This window comes from Musa acuminata, chromosome BXJ3-3 (genome assembly GCF_036884655.1).
Source record: "Musa acuminata AAA Group cultivar baxijiao chromosome BXJ3-3, Cavendish_Baxijiao_AAA, whole genome shotgun sequence".
NCBI classification, from domain to species: Eukaryota; Viridiplantae; Streptophyta; class Magnoliopsida; order Zingiberales; family Musaceae; genus Musa; species Musa acuminata.
In genome coordinates this window covers 30,647,646-30,665,981 of record NC_088351.1, presented here as the reverse complement: position 1 = coordinate 30,665,981, position 18,336 = coordinate 30,647,646, and the positions used below count along the sequence as shown (strand labels likewise).

Sequence of the window (18,336 nt, the reverse complement as noted above, 5' to 3'; positions counted from 1 at the left end):
TACACACATGAATATACAACACTACAATACATGCAAAAATGAATCGATACAATGAATATCTTCTTTTTTCGAACAACATCAATCCCTGGATCATTATTGCTTGCTTCTCCAAAAACATGTTACACACATGAATATACAACACTACAATACATGCAAAAATGAATCGATACAATGAATATCTTCTTTTTTCGAACAACATCAATCCCTGGATCATTATTGCTTGCTTCTCCAAAAACATGTTACACACATGAATATATAACACTACAATACATGCAAAAATGAATCGATACAATGAATATCTTCTTTTTTTGAACAACATCAATCCCTGTATCATCATTGCTTGCTTCTCCAAAACCATGTTACACGCATGAATACACACCGATGGCAACCTCTGGAGTGATAGCTTACCTCAGTTTCGTTCTGGTCAAGAGATCTCTTGTGCACATAAAACAGAATAAGTTGATGGAGAATACTGAGCACCCACAAGCCTGTGTTGCCATCTCCCTTGGACATATATGCTTCACATACCAAATAGGGACTTCACAATGGTCATCCTTAAACACTGGCTTAACTGCACCTGGTTCACATCATCTCACATATTAGCTTGCATCTTTTTCCATTGGTTGTCATGGAGCGTTAGAATGACTGAAGCAGCAGTTAAAAGTATCCTTAATATTTGAGTTTTGACTAAAGCAGGAATACTAAGAATAGATAACAAGTTGGGAGAATAAGGCAAGTATGAGGAGGCAGTAAACAGTTAGGTAGTTTGCTTCCTTCTATATAGCTTAAAACAAAACAAACAGAAATGATACGGACTCTATAGACCATTCTTCATTCTGATCCAAAGACTAAACCAAACAGGAATGCCGAAACTTGTACTGTTGAATGACACTGGAAAGGAATGATCAGAAGTCAACATAAGGCTCCAGGCAATACGAGATCTGGATATAGCCAACATACATTTTCCCCAATTAGTATAGAAGCATGACTCAAACTCTTGCCAACCAAGTGGCAAGGTATAATCACAAATTCACAACAATGCTAAACTTAACCAATTCACATTCCAGTCCAAACAACTTTTTTTTTTAGTTCTTGCTACTTTCTTGTCTTTTCATAATTTTTACGGGAGGAATAGTGAGGATGATGCAATCATTAGTAGGCTATTAGTGATGAAAATGTTGAAGTGCTTGGAAGTGTGAATATGAAGAGCTAAATTTCTATAGGTTTAACAGACTACAGCTCATCATTATTGTTATCCAAGTGTTTCCTCAATTATAAGTGATTAGCCATAAGGTAAACCTCTAAATTAAAATGGTCAATGGTAGACTTTAGAAAAAATTTATGGCTGGAAATTAAGATCCAATCTAGGTCCTGACAGATGCAGCCTATTTAATGATATTTAGCTAGTTGCTTACCATGGTCAGGTCAAAGCAATCTGTCATCAGTACCAAATTACTGTGAAATTTCTGATATATTGCGTTGTCGAGTTTCCTCTTCCTCCTCAATGTCATGCTTCTCCTATTCAAAGACCTTCAGAAGTTGAGAAGAATGATAATAAAAAAAATTACTAAATTACAAACAAGCAAAGTAGAGACAGTTTAATTCCAACAATGTTCCATAGTCATATATGTTTCATGTTCAGTTGATGATCTACTTCATTATCAGATTTAAAACTGAAATTTATTGGATTCAGAATCTTGGCCAAATTGCTGAAATTTGCTTCATGGACTCCAGAATTGGAATCAAACTTCTAAAAGAGGTACTGGTGATCATAATTGCCATAATCATAATATAAAAATATTTCGACATAACATATTGATACAATAATGTCTATTATCTCAGACATTATTAGATACAAAGGTTTGTGTAATAAAACATAACCTATAACATATATAACGATGTAATATCATAACTAATTATAAATAATCATACAATAACATATTAATGCATTAATTATCTAATATAGAGTATTCAATATACAGCGACAAATGAACAATATACTAATTGTAAAGTAATAATATTGGTTAGAAATAACTAATTACAAAGATATATACTAAGATAAACAAGTACATAATTGAGTTAGTATGATAAATAAATAAAGTTGAGATCTTTAACTCTAATATCAAGTATTTGAGTGGAAATTACAATGAACAGCATTTCATCAGCAGGATTTCGAACAAAAGATCCCTTACCTGTCTACTCTTTGAATGTGGAGAATTTCCTTTTGCAGTGTCAAGGTGTGTGGAATTATGCCTACTTGACTGCTTTTTACTTTGGAATGCTTGAATTCCATGGATAGATTCAATCATCAAGGTGCCATGCCTTCTAGATTTATTGTTATCCTCAACCAATTTGCTTGGACCCCATGTGTACATAACAAATTTCCTCAGCTGGTTAAGTATAAAACAAATGTTAGGTATACTGCAAGATCTATATCTGCAACTTTAATCTGATGATATACCTTATCCCAATTCTTTTGTGCACGTCTTTGTCTAAGGATATTTCTCATTGCAGTATCCTCGTAGCGAAGTTTCTTGATTCTAGCCTCACACTGTGACATAGAATGAAGTGCAAGATGTTGGCAGTTAGCTAAATTGACCAGAAACTATCATATAAGAGTAGTACAAAGGATAAGCTGTCACAAAAACCTGATACATGCAACAGTGGATGAAAAGTTCCAATGGTCTAGAGTGAAGGATTGCGCAAGATAACTAATAATGACTACAAATAGCATATACACAATTACCTCCGTAACAAGCTCAATAAAGCTCCTGAATAAATATCAAAAGCAACGTCCACATAGATGCTGTTATTTAACCAGCAATAGCCATTGTAACATCATGGGAAAGAATCAACACATGTGCTCAGAGTTCTTACTGTCTTATCTGTGTGCAACAACAATGATATATGATGACACATCTCACCCTAGTTTGAAACTTTGAAAAAGGGAAAAAGGTGTGATCCACAAATTATGATATACTGCAAAACACATAATTGATGCACATTGCACACATCTAGTAGGTAAAATTAGAAATGTATTCAATCAAATAATTCTAAGAGTGAAAACTGAGTTACACTCAATGTGGAAAAGAGTCACATGATCTCATACACAGAAACAAGATTTCAGAACCTATTATACACGAGGTTATACTTCGAACCTATTAAACTCCAGACCGAGGATTGATATTCAAAATGTACCAGGCATATCACCTAGGGCCAAGTACAAACCATTTCATGACCAAAATAGTTGCAGAACAGGAGGTACCAATGCTATTTGCGATGTATACCTGATAGCTTCTTATTCAATCAAGCACGCATAAGAATTAAGATGCAAGAAATCTCAATTTGAGGACCAAGAGACATGTTTGTTCATTTAGTTCACCAACTTGGTCATTATCATCACTTGTCAGTATTAGAAAAGAATCATAAATAATAGATGCTCAGAGGCTCAGACCAAATGGTAATGTACTTTAGGTGAAAAATTATAAACAGAAATATGTCATATGATTTAGGTGAACAAAACAGTAAGGGAATATGTACATGTAACACATCATTTCTAGAAACTTGTACACACACTATTATTAGTTCATATGTAGAATCCAGGAAGCAAAATTATTCAATATATCTAGATACCATAACGAGCATCAAGCCAATGACATACTACCCAAAAACGTACTTGGACAGAGTGGTCCAAATAGTTCACCGAGAAAAATGGCGGATGTATCTGTATCACAAATATTATATTGTACAGGCACCTAATCTCTTTGGCTTAACTAAAGAAATTTTTTTTCCAACATATCACATTTACAGAATTGTGTATGGTACATCCAATGAACTAGCGTTTATGCCACTAGGGCTTATGCCCAAGACAAGATTCACAACTCCAGTTAGACTTAAAATGTGAATTACTTTGACATCTTCAAGGTTTACCTACATGGCTTATTTACACAAGACCCCAATAAAATCATTCAAGGAGCTTAAGAATATAAGCTAAAATTTACATGATAGACAGTAGATGATGTAAACGTATGCTGTTATAACAAAAGAATGTGAATCATAAATGAAATTACCTGAATCAAGAACCAAAGGAAAATTGCAAGGCTAAAAGTGAAAAGACCTCCAACATCCGCAAGGAACCCCACTGCAAATAATGAACAAACAGAACTCATAACTGTGCAGAACATATAATTTTGATCAAAAGATTGAACATAAAACCACAAAAATTAAGAAAGAAATCCATGGGCCATGTAAAAAAGAATAAAGGATCTGTTCTTCCATCAAATGAACCAAGTAAATTAATATTTAGGAAAAGTTAACAACAGAAGATTTCTCCTTGTTGTTACAAATTTATGTAATTTCCTGCATTCAGCAATTCAAGAACCATTACCCTGAAATTGTTGCATTGTTCCTGTGGAAAATTACAGTACGAGTTCTTTCAATCAAGAACCTAAATAAACTCCGTCCGACACTGATTTTGGCAATCGGTCAAACTAACAGTATCAATATACCCGATGGTATACCAACCTTGGAAAAAATAATTTTGTGATATCAGGTACTTCTTTACCAACTCTCGGCCTCCTCCCCTCTTCCTCGTCCTCCTTCTTTACCTCCACTTCCTCCTCTTACTCTCCTTTTCCTCTTATTTTCCTCCTCTCTCCTTCTAGCATTGTGGTATATACCGGCATACTAGTGTGTATGTATGCTAGCTAGTACTGGACCCATACCAGTTCAGTTGGCAATCGGCATGGGTCTGGTTCCCAAAATTGCAATCCTTGTAAAAAATTTTACTATCTATCAACATAATGTGCATAGAACAGTCAAAGTAGCTAGCATGGTGCATGTCAATTGTCAAACACAAACATTTAATACATATAACTTCAAGGATCACTGAGTTACCATGCAAGCCGCCAGGAGACCAGTTTGCAAGTTCTTCTATTCACAAAGTGCACAATATAAAAAAGGTGTAACTAGTGCATGAGGCTTCCCCCAATGTGGGGGTTGGGAACAAAGTGCATAGTGTATGTTGAATAATTTCACCTAGTGTTTTCAGAAGGCACTCGGGCAAGGCGCGAGCACCTAGCAAAATGTCGAGGCAAAACGTTTCAATGAAGCGCCACTCAGGCACTCACCGGAGCTTAAGCACAGGGCACCTTGAGCAAGTGCCCAAGCCAAGTTTGGTCAGCTTCAAGCATGGTTCAATTGAATGAGCAACATGGTTCCATTGAACCAACTAACGTACCCCATGACAACCCCCCAACGCCCCCTCTCCTATCTCGTGCCCAACGCAATGAGACATATCTGAAAGCAAATGCCTACGTCTATTGCCACTACCTTCGTCCGTCACTATAGCTCTGGCCACCATCGCCGCCTTCGTCCACAGCTTCATCTACCACAGTTGCATTCGTCCGCAACTCCGTCCGCCACCACTGTCGCCTTCTGCAACTTCGTCTGCCGCCCTCTCCTTCCCCCACCTTCCTCCACGACCGTCGGTTGCTTCTCTTTTCAGTTCGTTCTTTCTTATTTTGATTAACTTGTTGCACCATATTGAGGTGGTGCACTATTACTCTATTAAGAGTTAGAAATGTTTAGCACCATATTGAAAACACTATTTAGCGTGGTCTCCATCAACAAAACCCTATTTAGCATATTCCATCGAATTTGGCGTTAAACTTAATTGTTTTAAAATTTTTGTTATTAGAAGATAAACAATGCAATTTGGTATTTTATATGATTTCAAATTGATGTATCATTTTTATTTTTAAGATCTTATTTATCAATTGTAATATATATATATATTTAGATTTTAATATTCTAGAGCGCTTAGCGCCTTAGGCGTTTTGGGACCTTAGCACCTAACGTTTTTAAAAACACCGATTCCACCATAATAAAGGACAATATAAAACCTCAGACTCCACCATAGTGATGACCTATATCAATCTACATAACCAATAGAATGATTTACTTTATATTTGGAACTTGTCAGTTTTCAATAGGATTGAACAAGATAGGGGTGTTCAAAAATATGCATGGATAATTTAATCAGAAGAACAGTTAAAACTATACACAAAAAATAATTATCTTACCAATTCCAATCATGTTTTCCTTGTCGATCTCGACAATGTAATCAGAAAGATAACTTATGTACAGCGTGGTGTTGACTAAACCGTCCTTGGAAACTTGAAGGGAGGCTTGGAGGTCACTAGACTTAGAAAAAAATGTTCCAGGGATAAAGTCATGAAATAGAGGTTGTATGAGGTTCAAATTGTTATATGCTTGGGGAAACAAATGGATTTTCAATACGTTGACATCTGACCCTCTGAAGGTTTTGGGCTTATCATCTGTATAGGTATTTGATTTCACTGTACCGCTAACGAAGCTAACATGCCTATTATTAGCATGGTCCTTTGCTGAAAGGTTGAACCGGAAGCCAACAGCAGCAGCAGGATCATTTCGGAGGTCAACAAACTGCCATGAAATATAATGATTTCTTCGAGGAATCTGACAGCTGTTGCACCTAAGAGATATGATAGGGCCACTGCTAGTGTTTTGGCAATTATATTCAACATAAGTTGACAAAGGAAAAACTCTATAGTCAATAGAGCCCGGAGTTCCAATCACCAGCGAATCAGGGCCACGTAAATGAGAACAGCTCATGCTAGAAATAGTGGTTATACTAAATTCCAAGTCATTGACAAATGAAAGTAAATCTGGAGCATTCGCAGGTCGGACTCTATGCACTTCAATGCTCCTCTTTGTAATAATCTGATACAGCAACCTGTCACAAGAGAGTTTTTTCACCTTACAATGTTGCTAACAAGGATAAAATTTTGCATGAATAAATTAAACATCCACACTATCAATCCTTTAATGAACTTGACATTTTCAAGTAGAGGAAGGCATCCACACTTACGCTGACAATAGACCAACAAAAAGTATTGAGCTTGCTACAGAAAATGTTCCACCCAGCTCTGTTTTCCTCTTTATCACTGCCTTGTTGTCATCCTGTATCAGAAAGTAACAAACAAAAGCCACATTACATAAACCATCTTCCTAAGTGCATGTTATGTCACTTTGTTGTGTATTAAATTGCAATTAGAAGTGCACAAGTTCAGCTATCGGCAAGCAGAATTTAAGAATTCCAGGCAATCAGCAGCAATACTACAATGTAAGGAAAATAATGAAGATAACTTATATCTCTATTTGTATAAATAATATGCCAAGATGTAAAAGTTTACACACTAATGCCTATGAAGAAAGTATCAGAAAGGACTTTCACAGAAATTCTATGAAGAAAGGAATCAACTACCAATTGGTACTATCCCACAAATCCATCAAGCTAGTACATATCATGTGGTATGATACACCTTGGCACACTAGTGAAAGGATATCTAGATTTTAATTTTCAGACTGATACTGATTACGGCAATCAGTTGAACAGGTACAATAACATTGTCCTGAGCCAACCTATATGATCCATACCAGTACTTGGTCAAACCAGAAAACCAATCGATACATCCTGGTCAAACCAGTATTTGAAACCTTGGTTTAAAGTTTAAACATTAGTATTTGTTGACATGGCATATAGTTTGTTTGCTAGTGTGTTGAGAAATTGTCAAACTCTATGGACACAGTATTTAGTACATAAAGATACATTAAGTGCAAATTGGACAATGTACAATTATTATATCTGAAACTTAATGAAACATAACAATCAATCATATAATTCAAATGCATACAGAAAATAATAAACAAAAAGTTTTAATGCAAAGATAAAGTGGTGGCTACCAGCATACTTTGTTAAAACAATGAAATAAGAAGTAGGGGGAGAGTAGCAACAGGTTGGAAAGGAAAGTTACACTTGACATACACTTCTTATGAGCAGTATAGTACATTATAAAAGGTTCTGAATTGCTTAAGCTTATTCTTCGAAATATAATTTTTTCTAAAAAATAATAATAATAAAATTTCTCATTCTACTGCTAATACTCCGGAAGATCCTGGTGTTTCTAGTCTAGTAGATCTCCCTCCACATGCAAGTGAAAAGGAAATTCCATGCAAATCTATAGTTAGTTGTGATAGCTATTTTAAGTAAAAAATTTACTCTATATTTTAATGCCATAATTGACATTTCCTGTCTGAAGTGGCATGAATGGGTTTCATCTTGCTTAGTTGTACCAAGAAATTTCCTAGTTAGATGTTTACTCAGTACCAGATTGTTCCATGAGATCTGTTGCCCATGAGTTCCCACCATCATTTTTCTAACAAAGCCATATTGTGAATTGTCGAACCCCAATTCTAGGTAAGTTCCCTTGGACCCCCCAATCCTTAATATTGTGAACTGTCGACCAAGAATCCAACACCAGCCTTCATTACATATTCCCACCTTCCATAGAAAATTGTAACATTATAATGTATATTGCATTATCCACCCACTCTGAAAGTTTGAAGTGTATCAATAGGCTAGAGAGGAAAGATTTCACAATGAAAAGACAGGTGCTCTTTCAGCATCAAGTTTGGTTCAGTCACCACTTGGTCATATTGTCAAACTATCAAACTCATACCTTAACTACAAACCAGATTCTCAGATATCATAGCTATTAAAATAATAACCCACAATTCCCAAGACAACCCACATTGGATTTTCCGTAACAAAATAATAATATGTACTCAATTTGCCTTTCTTTTTATCAACTTATATCCAACCTATCATGACTCATGTTTTTTGTGAAGCATATAGAGCATACTAAAATATACTACATTTTCATAAATATATAATATATAACATGGTACCAGAACCCAGTCTAGTTTGACCAATCCAATGTTAACCAAGAAATTCATACGTAGTATTTTTGTATGCCCGAACCCACATAATACAAATATTTTTAAATGTCTTGTAAATTCTGTTGAACCAGTTTCCTAGAAGAAGGGACCTTGAAAATGGCCTTTTTCAGAAGTTAAACTGGATTTATCAGACGACTCATAAAATCATGGGGATGGCCAATGATGAAAATTAGGACCACTTAAGCTATTCAAAGGATAGAAACATACTGCAATGCAACAATGGTAACAACAAGCCTCTTAATCCCAACTATTTGTGTCAGGTCACAATGCACCTTTTCAATGATTCCACATTGCTGGGCTATACCCTGTGATAACCCTAAGATCACACTACTCTTTTTCAGTTTTCTTTTTCTTTTTCCATCAAGACTTATTGGGTCTGTCCTCCCCACTGCAATTTAGCTCACCTTTTAGTGTCATTGCACCTCAACCTCAAAAAGGTTCCACAACGGGCAACCATGGACTGGAGTTACCATGCGACTTCATATACAGTTGCCCCTGTACACATGGAGTTAACGAAGTTACCAAACACTGTCATGGGAAAAGCAAATTATACGCACCAAGACTGTGATGGAAATTTACTTGCAGCTCATGAGCTGAACTAATTTATTTTCATTTGCAATCACCTTGCACTTTTGGTCAACCTTTATCTTCTCACCTTCCACTGAGAAGGAGACAGGCCATTTCTATCGTATGACTGGCATCAATGATGTCGAGGCAAGCAAGGAACCAAATATGTAGGTGTCAATCAAACAAAGCCAAACCATCTTACTCCCGAACTCGTCTAACCTCATCATATTACCGGACACGAAATCATTATATTCAAAAGGTAGGTAATAAATACGAATCCGACATTGCCGACCTAAAATTTGAGGTCCGAAAGGAGGGGGAAAAATACTGACCAACCAATGGTTGGTGTCGTAGAACATGTCGGAGCGGCTGATCCACCAGCGGAGGCGGAACCAGAGGCAGCGGCCGCCGTCCACCCGCCTAAAGCGCAGCGCGAGGCAGAAGGCGAGCCAGACGAGTAGCGCGCCGAGGGTGGCCTCGAGCAGCACGGCCTGCGACTGCGTGAAGCGCTTGATGGAGTCGACGGGTAGCACGGTGGTGAGGAAGGTGGGTGGCGCGGACGACACCCCGGAGCTCACCACCCACCCGCCGCCCGTCTCGAACAGCGCGCAGCTCCCGTTCACCAGGTACCGCCCCGGCTCGCACGCGCATAGCGTCCCGTTGTACCGGAACGCCATCGCCGGGCACCCACCGCTCCCGTCCTTCTCCATCGATCTCCTCCACTTCAATCGAGGCGTCAGGAAGAGGGGCGCGCTCCGATTCTACTCTAATACGATCTGAGGGATGACTCGCAAACGAAGAAGGGCGAAGGGGGAAAGCTTCGCAACCCGTTGGTTCATTAACTCAATCAACAGCGATTGATAATAATAATAATAATAATAATAATAAGATGGGGGTTGCGTGGCGTCGAGTTCGATGGCTTCAGGTTTGTCTGTTTCCTCGCTGGAAAGCATGTGAAGGAGCAGCAATAAGTACTTTCTGGTTGCTTCTTCGGTGCTTAATGGCATTCGTGGTAAATAAATACGAATATTTGATGTAGATAATTTATGTGTAGTATATATATATATATTGCTGAAATATTCATTAGAGACATTACTTATATGAAATTATCAAGACGGTACATGTAATCATCGATGGTTTTTTTTTTCCTTAATATAATTAAATTATCATAAATAATATGATACTTTATTTAAATTATTAACTTTCTTATTTGTGTAATATGATTAAATAAATAATTAAAATTATTTTTCTTAATTACATGAATAAGTTAAAAAATTTATCAATCAATTAATAATTTATTTATTTATTTCCTAACAAATGATGTGATATTTAGAAAGTAAATTGTTTAAATTCTATTTCTGTGTGTTCATCATAAAAAATAAATATTATAATCTTATCTTTATATGTATGAAGTAAAATAAAAATTAAAATTAAAATAAAATTATTCCTTACCTCTTCAAAAAGTGGCTCCCCCTCCCTCAATTTTAATCGAGCTACGAGGAGAATATTTCCTAACGAGAGGATCTTGAGGAGAGATAAGATTCTTTTTTTTAATCCACTTTTATTTATATTTTAAAATATTTAATATTATATTTATTATAATTTATATGATTTATAATAATATTTTAATTTTTTTAAAATTTATAATTAATAAATAACTATCATTGAATTATGATGTTAGAATGATTTATTTAATTAGATATATTTATGTTTTGAAAAATTATGTATGAATTTTTATGATTTAATTATTTTAAATTTGGAATCACAAAGTTAAATTAGTTAATTCATGAAAAGAATAAATTTGAGGTTAATTATTAGTTTATAATTTTTTTAAAAAAAAAATATTTTTTAAAAAAATAAAATATAATTTAATAAAATGAGTCAAATTAGGGTTTAACCTTAGTTAAGTTGATTGGTCTGACTAAACTATGTGGCCAAATATGACATAACACATAATCAAGCATAACTCAACTCATATAGTTGAGTATGGTCCAATGTGGTTAGACATGATGCATCTCATATGGTTATATATAGTTTAATCTATGTAGCCAAACATAATCCAACCGTTAGGTATAGTCTAACCCATGTGGTCAAATATGATCATGTATGATCCAACCCATATGACCAAGTATAATCTAGGTCAAATGACTAAGTATAACACAGCCCATAGCTAAGGGTCAACCCAACTAAGACGTTAAATACGTGATTGACGTTAAATACATCGTTGTCTCTCTACCTAGACCATTGTACCTTAGCTTAACCCGCTACCTAGGATAGACATATGTAGCGCACATAATCTATCCAAGACTCAAGTGGGTCAATTTGATCTAGGCTAATACTATATGACATAGTCCAATTTTTTCTTCTTTTATTGATTTGAGCTTGTTAGTTAATTGAATCAAACAAGTTTAATCGATTCAAAGTCAGTTTAGGGTTATTTCTAACCAACTTGATTAGTTTAAATATATTTAATCTAATTGAGATCAATCAAATCTAAATTAGATCAATATATGATGATTCTAAACTGGTTATATGAAGATTCGATGTTGGTTCCATTAAGTATAGTCCAATTTCTTCTTCCTTAATTGACTTGAGTTCGTAAGACAAGTTTAATTGATTCTAAGTTTAGAGTGATTCCAAACAAACATGATTAGTTCAAACCTATTTGACCTAATTGACATCAATCAAATTTAAATTAGATCAATCTATGATGATTCTAAACCGGTTATATATGAAGATTTGATGTTGGTTCGTTAAGTCCTAATTGAATTAAGTTTAGTTCAAATGAATTAAGTTATTCTAATTATGATTTTGGTTGATTGAGTACTATTGAGAGCTTGATATCTCATATCATATGTTATGATTTGATGTACTTAAAAGATTTATTTGAAGGGATCATTTAGAAATAATTATTAATTTTCTATTTTTTATATTAAATTGATTATATTAATATTATTATTACTATGTAGTTTATATGATTATACAAAGTGGTCCACGTTACAAATGCAAAAAGAGCTACAAGTCTATCATAATGTGAAGCCACTAATAAACATAGTATAATAAGCAATATAATAAACATGATCTCTCGTAATATTTTCTCATAGATACATATATAAATGAATAGATAAACATAAATATATCCATATCCACAGTAGAAGACTAAAAGAAATCTATATATCTTTGTTGTTGTGTATGTTATCATGATATATTGTATATGACTAAAGCATAATTTTATTTATTAAATTATTATTATTGTTATTTTTCTATCATATGAGTTTCTTATTGAATTATCATATTATCATTTCATATTAAATTATTGACATTTGTATATGATTTACGAATTAAATTATTTTTCTTTCAGCAAAATCCAAAACATTTAAAGATGTCAATTACTGGTTAAAACAATCCTGGGACCGAATTCCATCTTTAACACTTATCATTGCAAAGAAAACAAAATACAATGACTCGTTCGTTAATCCATAGCTGCACGGAGATGAGACGTTATAGACCATTACTGGATAGCTTGAGCACATCCAAGAAACAGTGTGAAACACTATATCTTCAGTTAAAGAATCAAATTGTTGGCACCTTGACCTTATCCAAAACAAAGAAGTGAATCATGCGAACTGTGTCAGAATATTGATCATTGCGCTATTACATTAACACCAAATCGGTAACAGAATGTTACTTCTCAAATTCTATAAGCATTTACTTCTAACCCTATTTGAGCAAGGCTTTGGTCATATATATATATATATATATATATATATGCCATGAGATAATTACAAAAGAAAATTGTGGTGCCAATACTGAGCCCCTCATGGCCTTTTCCCCTGAAGCTTCTCAGCCACATGCAGTATTCACCTTTACTATCACAATGCCAGACAGCTTCCACCATATGTTTGCAACCAGATATTGGAACGTTTATCTTTCTGATACCATCAACATATTGTACTCATGTTAACATGTTTTCCTGTTTTGCTTCCAGATCAATATGGAGAGCTTAAGAGTGCCACTTTCTGAATGGGTCAAGATCGCACTCTATGGAAATTCAAGGGTTGATATCTGAACATGTTTGGGGTCAAATCAGCAAAGCGATGTCTCTAATCCGTGATCCGTTTCCCCAAAATGATGCAAGACATAAACCCATTATGGCCATCAGAACGACTGAGCATGCAGCAGGAACTGCATGAGTGCTTCCCAAAAACTGTGTAGCAAGAAGCCCAGCAAGGGTGGAGCTCTGCATCCCCGTGCACAGTGAAATCGTTCTGCAAACTGACTCTTCTTGCCTGCAAAGAACAACAAATAAGGATGAAGGTTAATGCAAAAAACTCAGTTGAAGTTTAGTGTGTCTTTAACACCAAAAGAAGCTGCTAGAGTAGACCACAACTTACAGGCGTGTATCAGTTGCATACATGCCAGCAGTTGCTTTTGCTTACAAGGAACTAAAAGTGTTGAGCATTACACCACAGTATATCTAAATTGCAAGTCTGAGCTACTGGCAAATTCTAGTATAATAAAAGAGAGAACAAGTGATCATCAAGTAAATGGTGAATGTGTGGGAAGTCTATAATCACACAACAGGATCGGTACTGGGAGGGGGAGCTTGCTCCAAAGCATGTTAGAAGCTGTGATTTGCTGCCCAGATTTAAGATCTTCTCAGATTCAAACTTATTATATTTCCAAATTATAATCCTTCTAGTTTACATAGTACAAAAGCCATAATCTTTTAACTGTTACATTCATCTAGATGTGAAGTATAGCAGCTATTCCCATACATGAATAGTGGAGCGAACATGCTTGATGTACCATCTTTAGCTTAGCTTTAAAAATTTTGAGCCATGATTTATGGAGAAAGGATCAGTTTTTAACTAGAGTTGCATAAAAAGGAAACACAATGTGAAATTAATTAAGAATTAATGACTCAATAATTAGACACATAAAAACATTAAAAAAAAAAGACAACTTCTGGTCATGAATATAAAAGTGTTGTACAAGAAGTTATCTTATTATGTCCATATTAAGAACAATGACTCCATTATAATGTAAGACGTAGTTGTGTACAACCTTCAATGGAAGATTTTGAGATGGAAAACTATGATGCATAAGACAATATAAAAATTCCAATAGCAACTCGAGCAAATACCATTAATTCAATATTTCCAAATTAAAGCCAGTCAAAAAGACCAAATATGCATCAATAGAGTAAAAAAGAAACAAACAAACGTAGAACAAAATTGATCACTATCAAAGGAAAAAAAATTACCTAAAAAATGGAAATTTGGCAAACCAGTAACCCAACACAAAGGCAACAAGATGAAATGTCAATATTGGAAAAAGCAACATGAGACCATGTGAAGACAAGATCTGGTTCCGATTAATAGCAAGGGGGCTTCCGATGCATAGTGAGGTGCAAACCATCGCGAAAAAGGGCATTATAGGTTGGATAAAGTTCACAACAGCCTTTGCGTAAGTGTTGAGAACAAGGCCCAAAGCAACAGGAACAAGTACAACCTGTAAAAGCAACATAAGCTGTAAGTGACATACAAGCAATAAAGTCACATGTCATCAAACATTCACATTGCTCCTCAATGAGATTCCAAAAAGGTAGCTCATGGAACATTAGACCTCTACATGATCATACAGTTTAAAATAGTAAAACATGAATGCCAATCATTTTGTATGTTAATATTAACTATGTAATCGCTGGTAAAAACTAGATAGATGAAAACCATTAGGCTTATTGTAGAAATGTATGAAAAAGACTTGATCAATATAGATATTTAACATATCCACAGAACAAATTTTGCTAAAGATGATTCAACACAGCAATTATTACAGACGATTCTATGTAAGTTTTCACACATGTGACCATTATTATGCCAAGGAAAGAGAATAAAACTGGATAATTCTTCAAAGATAGAAGAAGATCTAAATAAGCCATCAAAAGAAATAACACACAAGATTAATTGCAGAAGTTTAATAAGAAAACCTAGGTCTCAAAAACCCAACCTTGTCTCAGACATCTAGCGATGTATCATCTCATATCCCTTGGATATTGCACAGACTTTATATGCTTTCAATAAATTTGAACATCTAATTTTGGCCTTTATCACATGATAAAGAATCAATAAAATCAAACAAACCATGTTTATGATATCTTTGCTAATACTGCAACCTCCTTTGGTTCCTATACCACAAACATTATTGCATATACTACTTAACACATTAATACTAAAGAGACATGCTGATTTTTAACTGATCAAGTGTAAGTACCAGAAGTGGCTTTTGCATAACAAAAGCTGGTTGTTTTTCTTTTTTTCACTTTCTTATACCAGTGAACTTGCACGAAACATTTCAACATCAATAGTGCTCTTATATACGAAAATAGTTGATCCAAGCCTTTTTCTAGATCATTCTACTATATACTATGATTTGCAAATATGTTGTCTTTACCTGCAAAATGGACTTGGACATAGCAACTCCATCTACTGGGACCACAGAGCCAATCAGAAGGCCAGTAAGAAGCGGTGTCATAAGTACAGAAGAGATTGTTGTTGAGCTGGTTAGTAGAATGCTTAAGGCCACGTCACCCTTGCTCAGGAAACTAGCATAACTTGAGAGTTGTGCACCCGCAACACAGCAAGTAAGGATAAAGCCAGCATAGAACATAGAAGGTGCTCTGAATATCTTCGCAATCAACAGGCCTAATACTGGCTTCAGCACATATTGCGCAATATATCCAACAGATAAAGGTAAAGGTCTGCAGCAGATAAGTCATAATGAAAATACTAATTTAAGTAACTCATTGAATAGAACAACTGGAAGAGATAGAAAAAAGAACCTCTTGAAGGCAAGAGCAAAATCATCAATAGATAGCCTGATACCAATGGATAGCATAATACCTCCCAGAGCAGGGGCATAATATTCTTTCGAAACCCTAGCAAAGATCAAGAAGAAATCAGCTTCTCCAGGTTCAAAATAGATAAATAAATGTGACTCAGACATGTCTTTTTTTCTGTAATCCAATATCTAGGAACTACAATTCTTCTAACCAGTTATAGTGAAAGAAAAGCAACAAATTATACAGAGTTTGAAGTAGAATGTCAAGTAAATTCTCAAGTTGTCAGAAAAATTATTCATGTATCAAAAAAGTTCTTAGTCAAAATTATGCCAGGTCAAGTGGGAATAAAAAGACGAGGTGCTACCAGTAATCAAACATGCTATTTATTGTTCCATTATCACTGCACCCATACAAAATCTCTCTACATCATTCAGACTACGAGATCAATTTGAACCTTGCATTCCTAGTTTTTCTAAATCTCATGAACAGAAAAGAGTAAATCCTTGCGAACCTATACCATCAAACTCTCCTAGTTCCTATTTAAATTATTGTTTATGAACATGTAAACCAACTACATCCATTTCATTAATTCATAAACTAATAAATAAAGCCTCATTTTACTGACACTAACCACTCATTGTGTCTCAAACATAAAACTTTGTTTATTCACTTCACTGTACATAATTCTTTTATTCATAATGACAAAAATCTATGAAAACTTCACATAGGGACAACTCTTTAGACTACATTAAAGAAGCACAAAGGTAGTATATGAAGTCTATCAAGATTCTTCACCATTAACTGGACATGATTAATACAAGCTATACTGAAACCTCATCAGCCTTTCATATGATCAACAATTTCCTAAATCCAGAATTGTTTTATCTGTGTGAAAGGAGCAGCACTAGAATATCATGAATGTGTCATTAAAGAAATAAAGAGAATCAATGCAACTCAGCACTTACTTTCCAAAAGCCAAATTCAGCGCATTTCTGTAATCAGAACAATACCAGATTGAGAATAGAAATCCTTCCATGATAATTTCGAAAATGACAACTCAAGATAGTTTCAATATTAGGAAGATAAATAAGTTGATCTTAAAACTTAATGATGCATGTATCCATTCTTCAGGCTTTAATTTACAGCCCTTTACTCTGACATCCAAGAAGTGCATGCAAATCAACAGCTTAGCTTCAATCCTTACTTCATGATCATAATTGTGCAATCACATAAATCCCACCGCAAACACATTCAGTACCAGAGAAAGAACTAAAACCCTAATCACACTTCGACACACAACCCCCCAAACAACCACCTTATATCTAAAACCGAAAGAAAGGAGATAAGAAGGGTTAACCAGCTCACCAGGAGAACGTGGCGGGATTGGCGAGGGCGGCGACTGCAGTGGCGGCGACGACGAAGGGGAGCAGCAACGACAGGCCCTGGGATGGGTCGCCGGCGGCCTGGTCGGCGCCTCCTCCGCTGCCACCGAGGAGCTCCCCGGGGCCCGCCCCGAAGGAGAGGAGAGAGGCGCTGCCCTCCCTCCGTTGCCACCCGTCCCTCCCCAGCCTCGGGAACGACGTCGAGCACGCCGATGCCCACCCCCATCTCCCGCGCCCGCGGACGGCCTTCAGTGTCGGGAAGCTGGACGGACGCGGCGCCGTCACCGCCAACGAAGGTGACGGAGAGGCTTGACCCCCGGGAGTCCGCCGGAGGGAGGGACCGGCGACGAGGCAGCCGCAGGCGAAGGCTGGGAGCGCGGCCATGCCGGGGAATCGGTGGGCGGATCGGCCAACGGAATCAAAAACACGAAGTAACGGTGGGGTTTTAGTCTACTTCGATAGGCATACGTGAGGTCCATAAAGGAAGTGGAGGGTTGAGAGAGGAGGCGTCGAACGACACTTCAGTCGGTGGTATGGCACCCTCCCCGTCTACCCGTGTGATAAATGGCTGAGATACTGGGACCCAGAAAGGACCCGCCTCCTAGGGGAGTGCGAGGTGTCCCATGAGTCGAAAAGAGCGTGCGGGGTTCGAAGATTGGCCTTGATATTTGCAAGGACGGTTTAGAGTTATGGGGTTTTGTT

The 18,336-nt window shown here is 36.1% G+C and overlaps 2 protein-coding genes across 3 annotated transcripts; both read right to left on the bottom strand.

Moving 5' to 3' along the window:
* Nucleotides 1–132: 132 nt before the first annotated feature.
* On the bottom strand, nt 133–10,257 carry LOC135586509 (uncharacterized). Of its 2 annotated transcripts, none has more exons than XR_010495217.1 (8): nt 9,741–10,257; nt 6,911–7,002; nt 6,084–6,775; nt 4,071–4,141; nt 2,462–2,551; nt 2,193–2,390; nt 1,416–1,530; nt 133–577 (listed from the first exon to the last, which is right to left on the bottom strand). XR_010495217.1 is itself a non-coding variant. In XM_065144162.1 (8 exons), exons 1-7 carry the CDS (start codon nt 10,116–10,118, stop codon nt 1,453–1,455), a joined length of 1,587 nt encoding a protein of 528 aa, XP_065000234.1. In that variant the 5' UTR covers nt 10,119–10,256; the 3' UTR covers nt 133–577; nt 1,416–1,452. The 2 variants fall into 2 exon arrangements, 1 of the variants encoding a protein (XP_065000234.1); XM_065144162.1 differs by having other exon boundaries at nt 1,416–1,518; nt 9,741–10,256.
* A 2,764-nt stretch (nt 10,258–13,021) lies between these two features.
* Nucleotides 13,022–18,081, bottom strand: LOC135632301 (probable sodium/metabolite cotransporter BASS3, chloroplastic). Its single transcript, XM_065140756.1, has 5 exons — nt 17,618–18,081; nt 16,253–16,348; nt 15,865–16,171; nt 14,675–14,922; nt 13,022–13,697 (listed from the first exon to the last, which is right to left on the bottom strand). Exons 1-5 carry the CDS (start codon nt 18,016–18,018, stop codon nt 13,490–13,492), a joined length of 1,260 nt encoding a protein of 419 aa, XP_064996828.1. The 5' UTR covers nt 18,019–18,081; the 3' UTR covers nt 13,022–13,489.
* Nucleotides 18,082–18,336: the final 255 nt, after the last annotated feature.

Bases quoted from the DNA above. Each gene is read 5' to 3' on its own strand.
- LOC135632301 (XM_065140756.1), bottom strand. From the start codon at position 18,018: ATGGCCGCGCTCCCAGCCTTCGCCTGCGGCTGCCTCGTCGCCGGTCCC. The intron at 16,349-17,617 runs GTGAGCTGGTTA...GATCTTTGCTAG, and splicing joins AATCCCGCCACGTTCTCCTG to GGTTTCGAAAGAATATTATG. The intron at 13,698-14,674 runs GTAATTTTTTTT...TGTTCTTTGCAG, and splicing joins GCCAAATTTCCATTTTTTAG to GCAAGAAGAGTCAGTTTGCA.
- LOC135586509 (XM_065144162.1), bottom strand. From the start codon at position 10,118: ATGGAGAAGGACGGGAGCGGTGGGTGCCCGGCGATGGCGTTCCGGTAC. The intron at 7,003-9,740 runs GTCAGTATTTTT...TTTCTGATACAG, and splicing joins ACGACACCAACCATTGGTTG to GATGACAACAAGGCAGTGAT. The intron at 6,776-6,910 runs GTAAGTGTGGAT...CTCTTGTGACAG, and splicing joins TTTGTTGGTCTATTGTCAGC to GTTGCTGTATCAGATTATTA.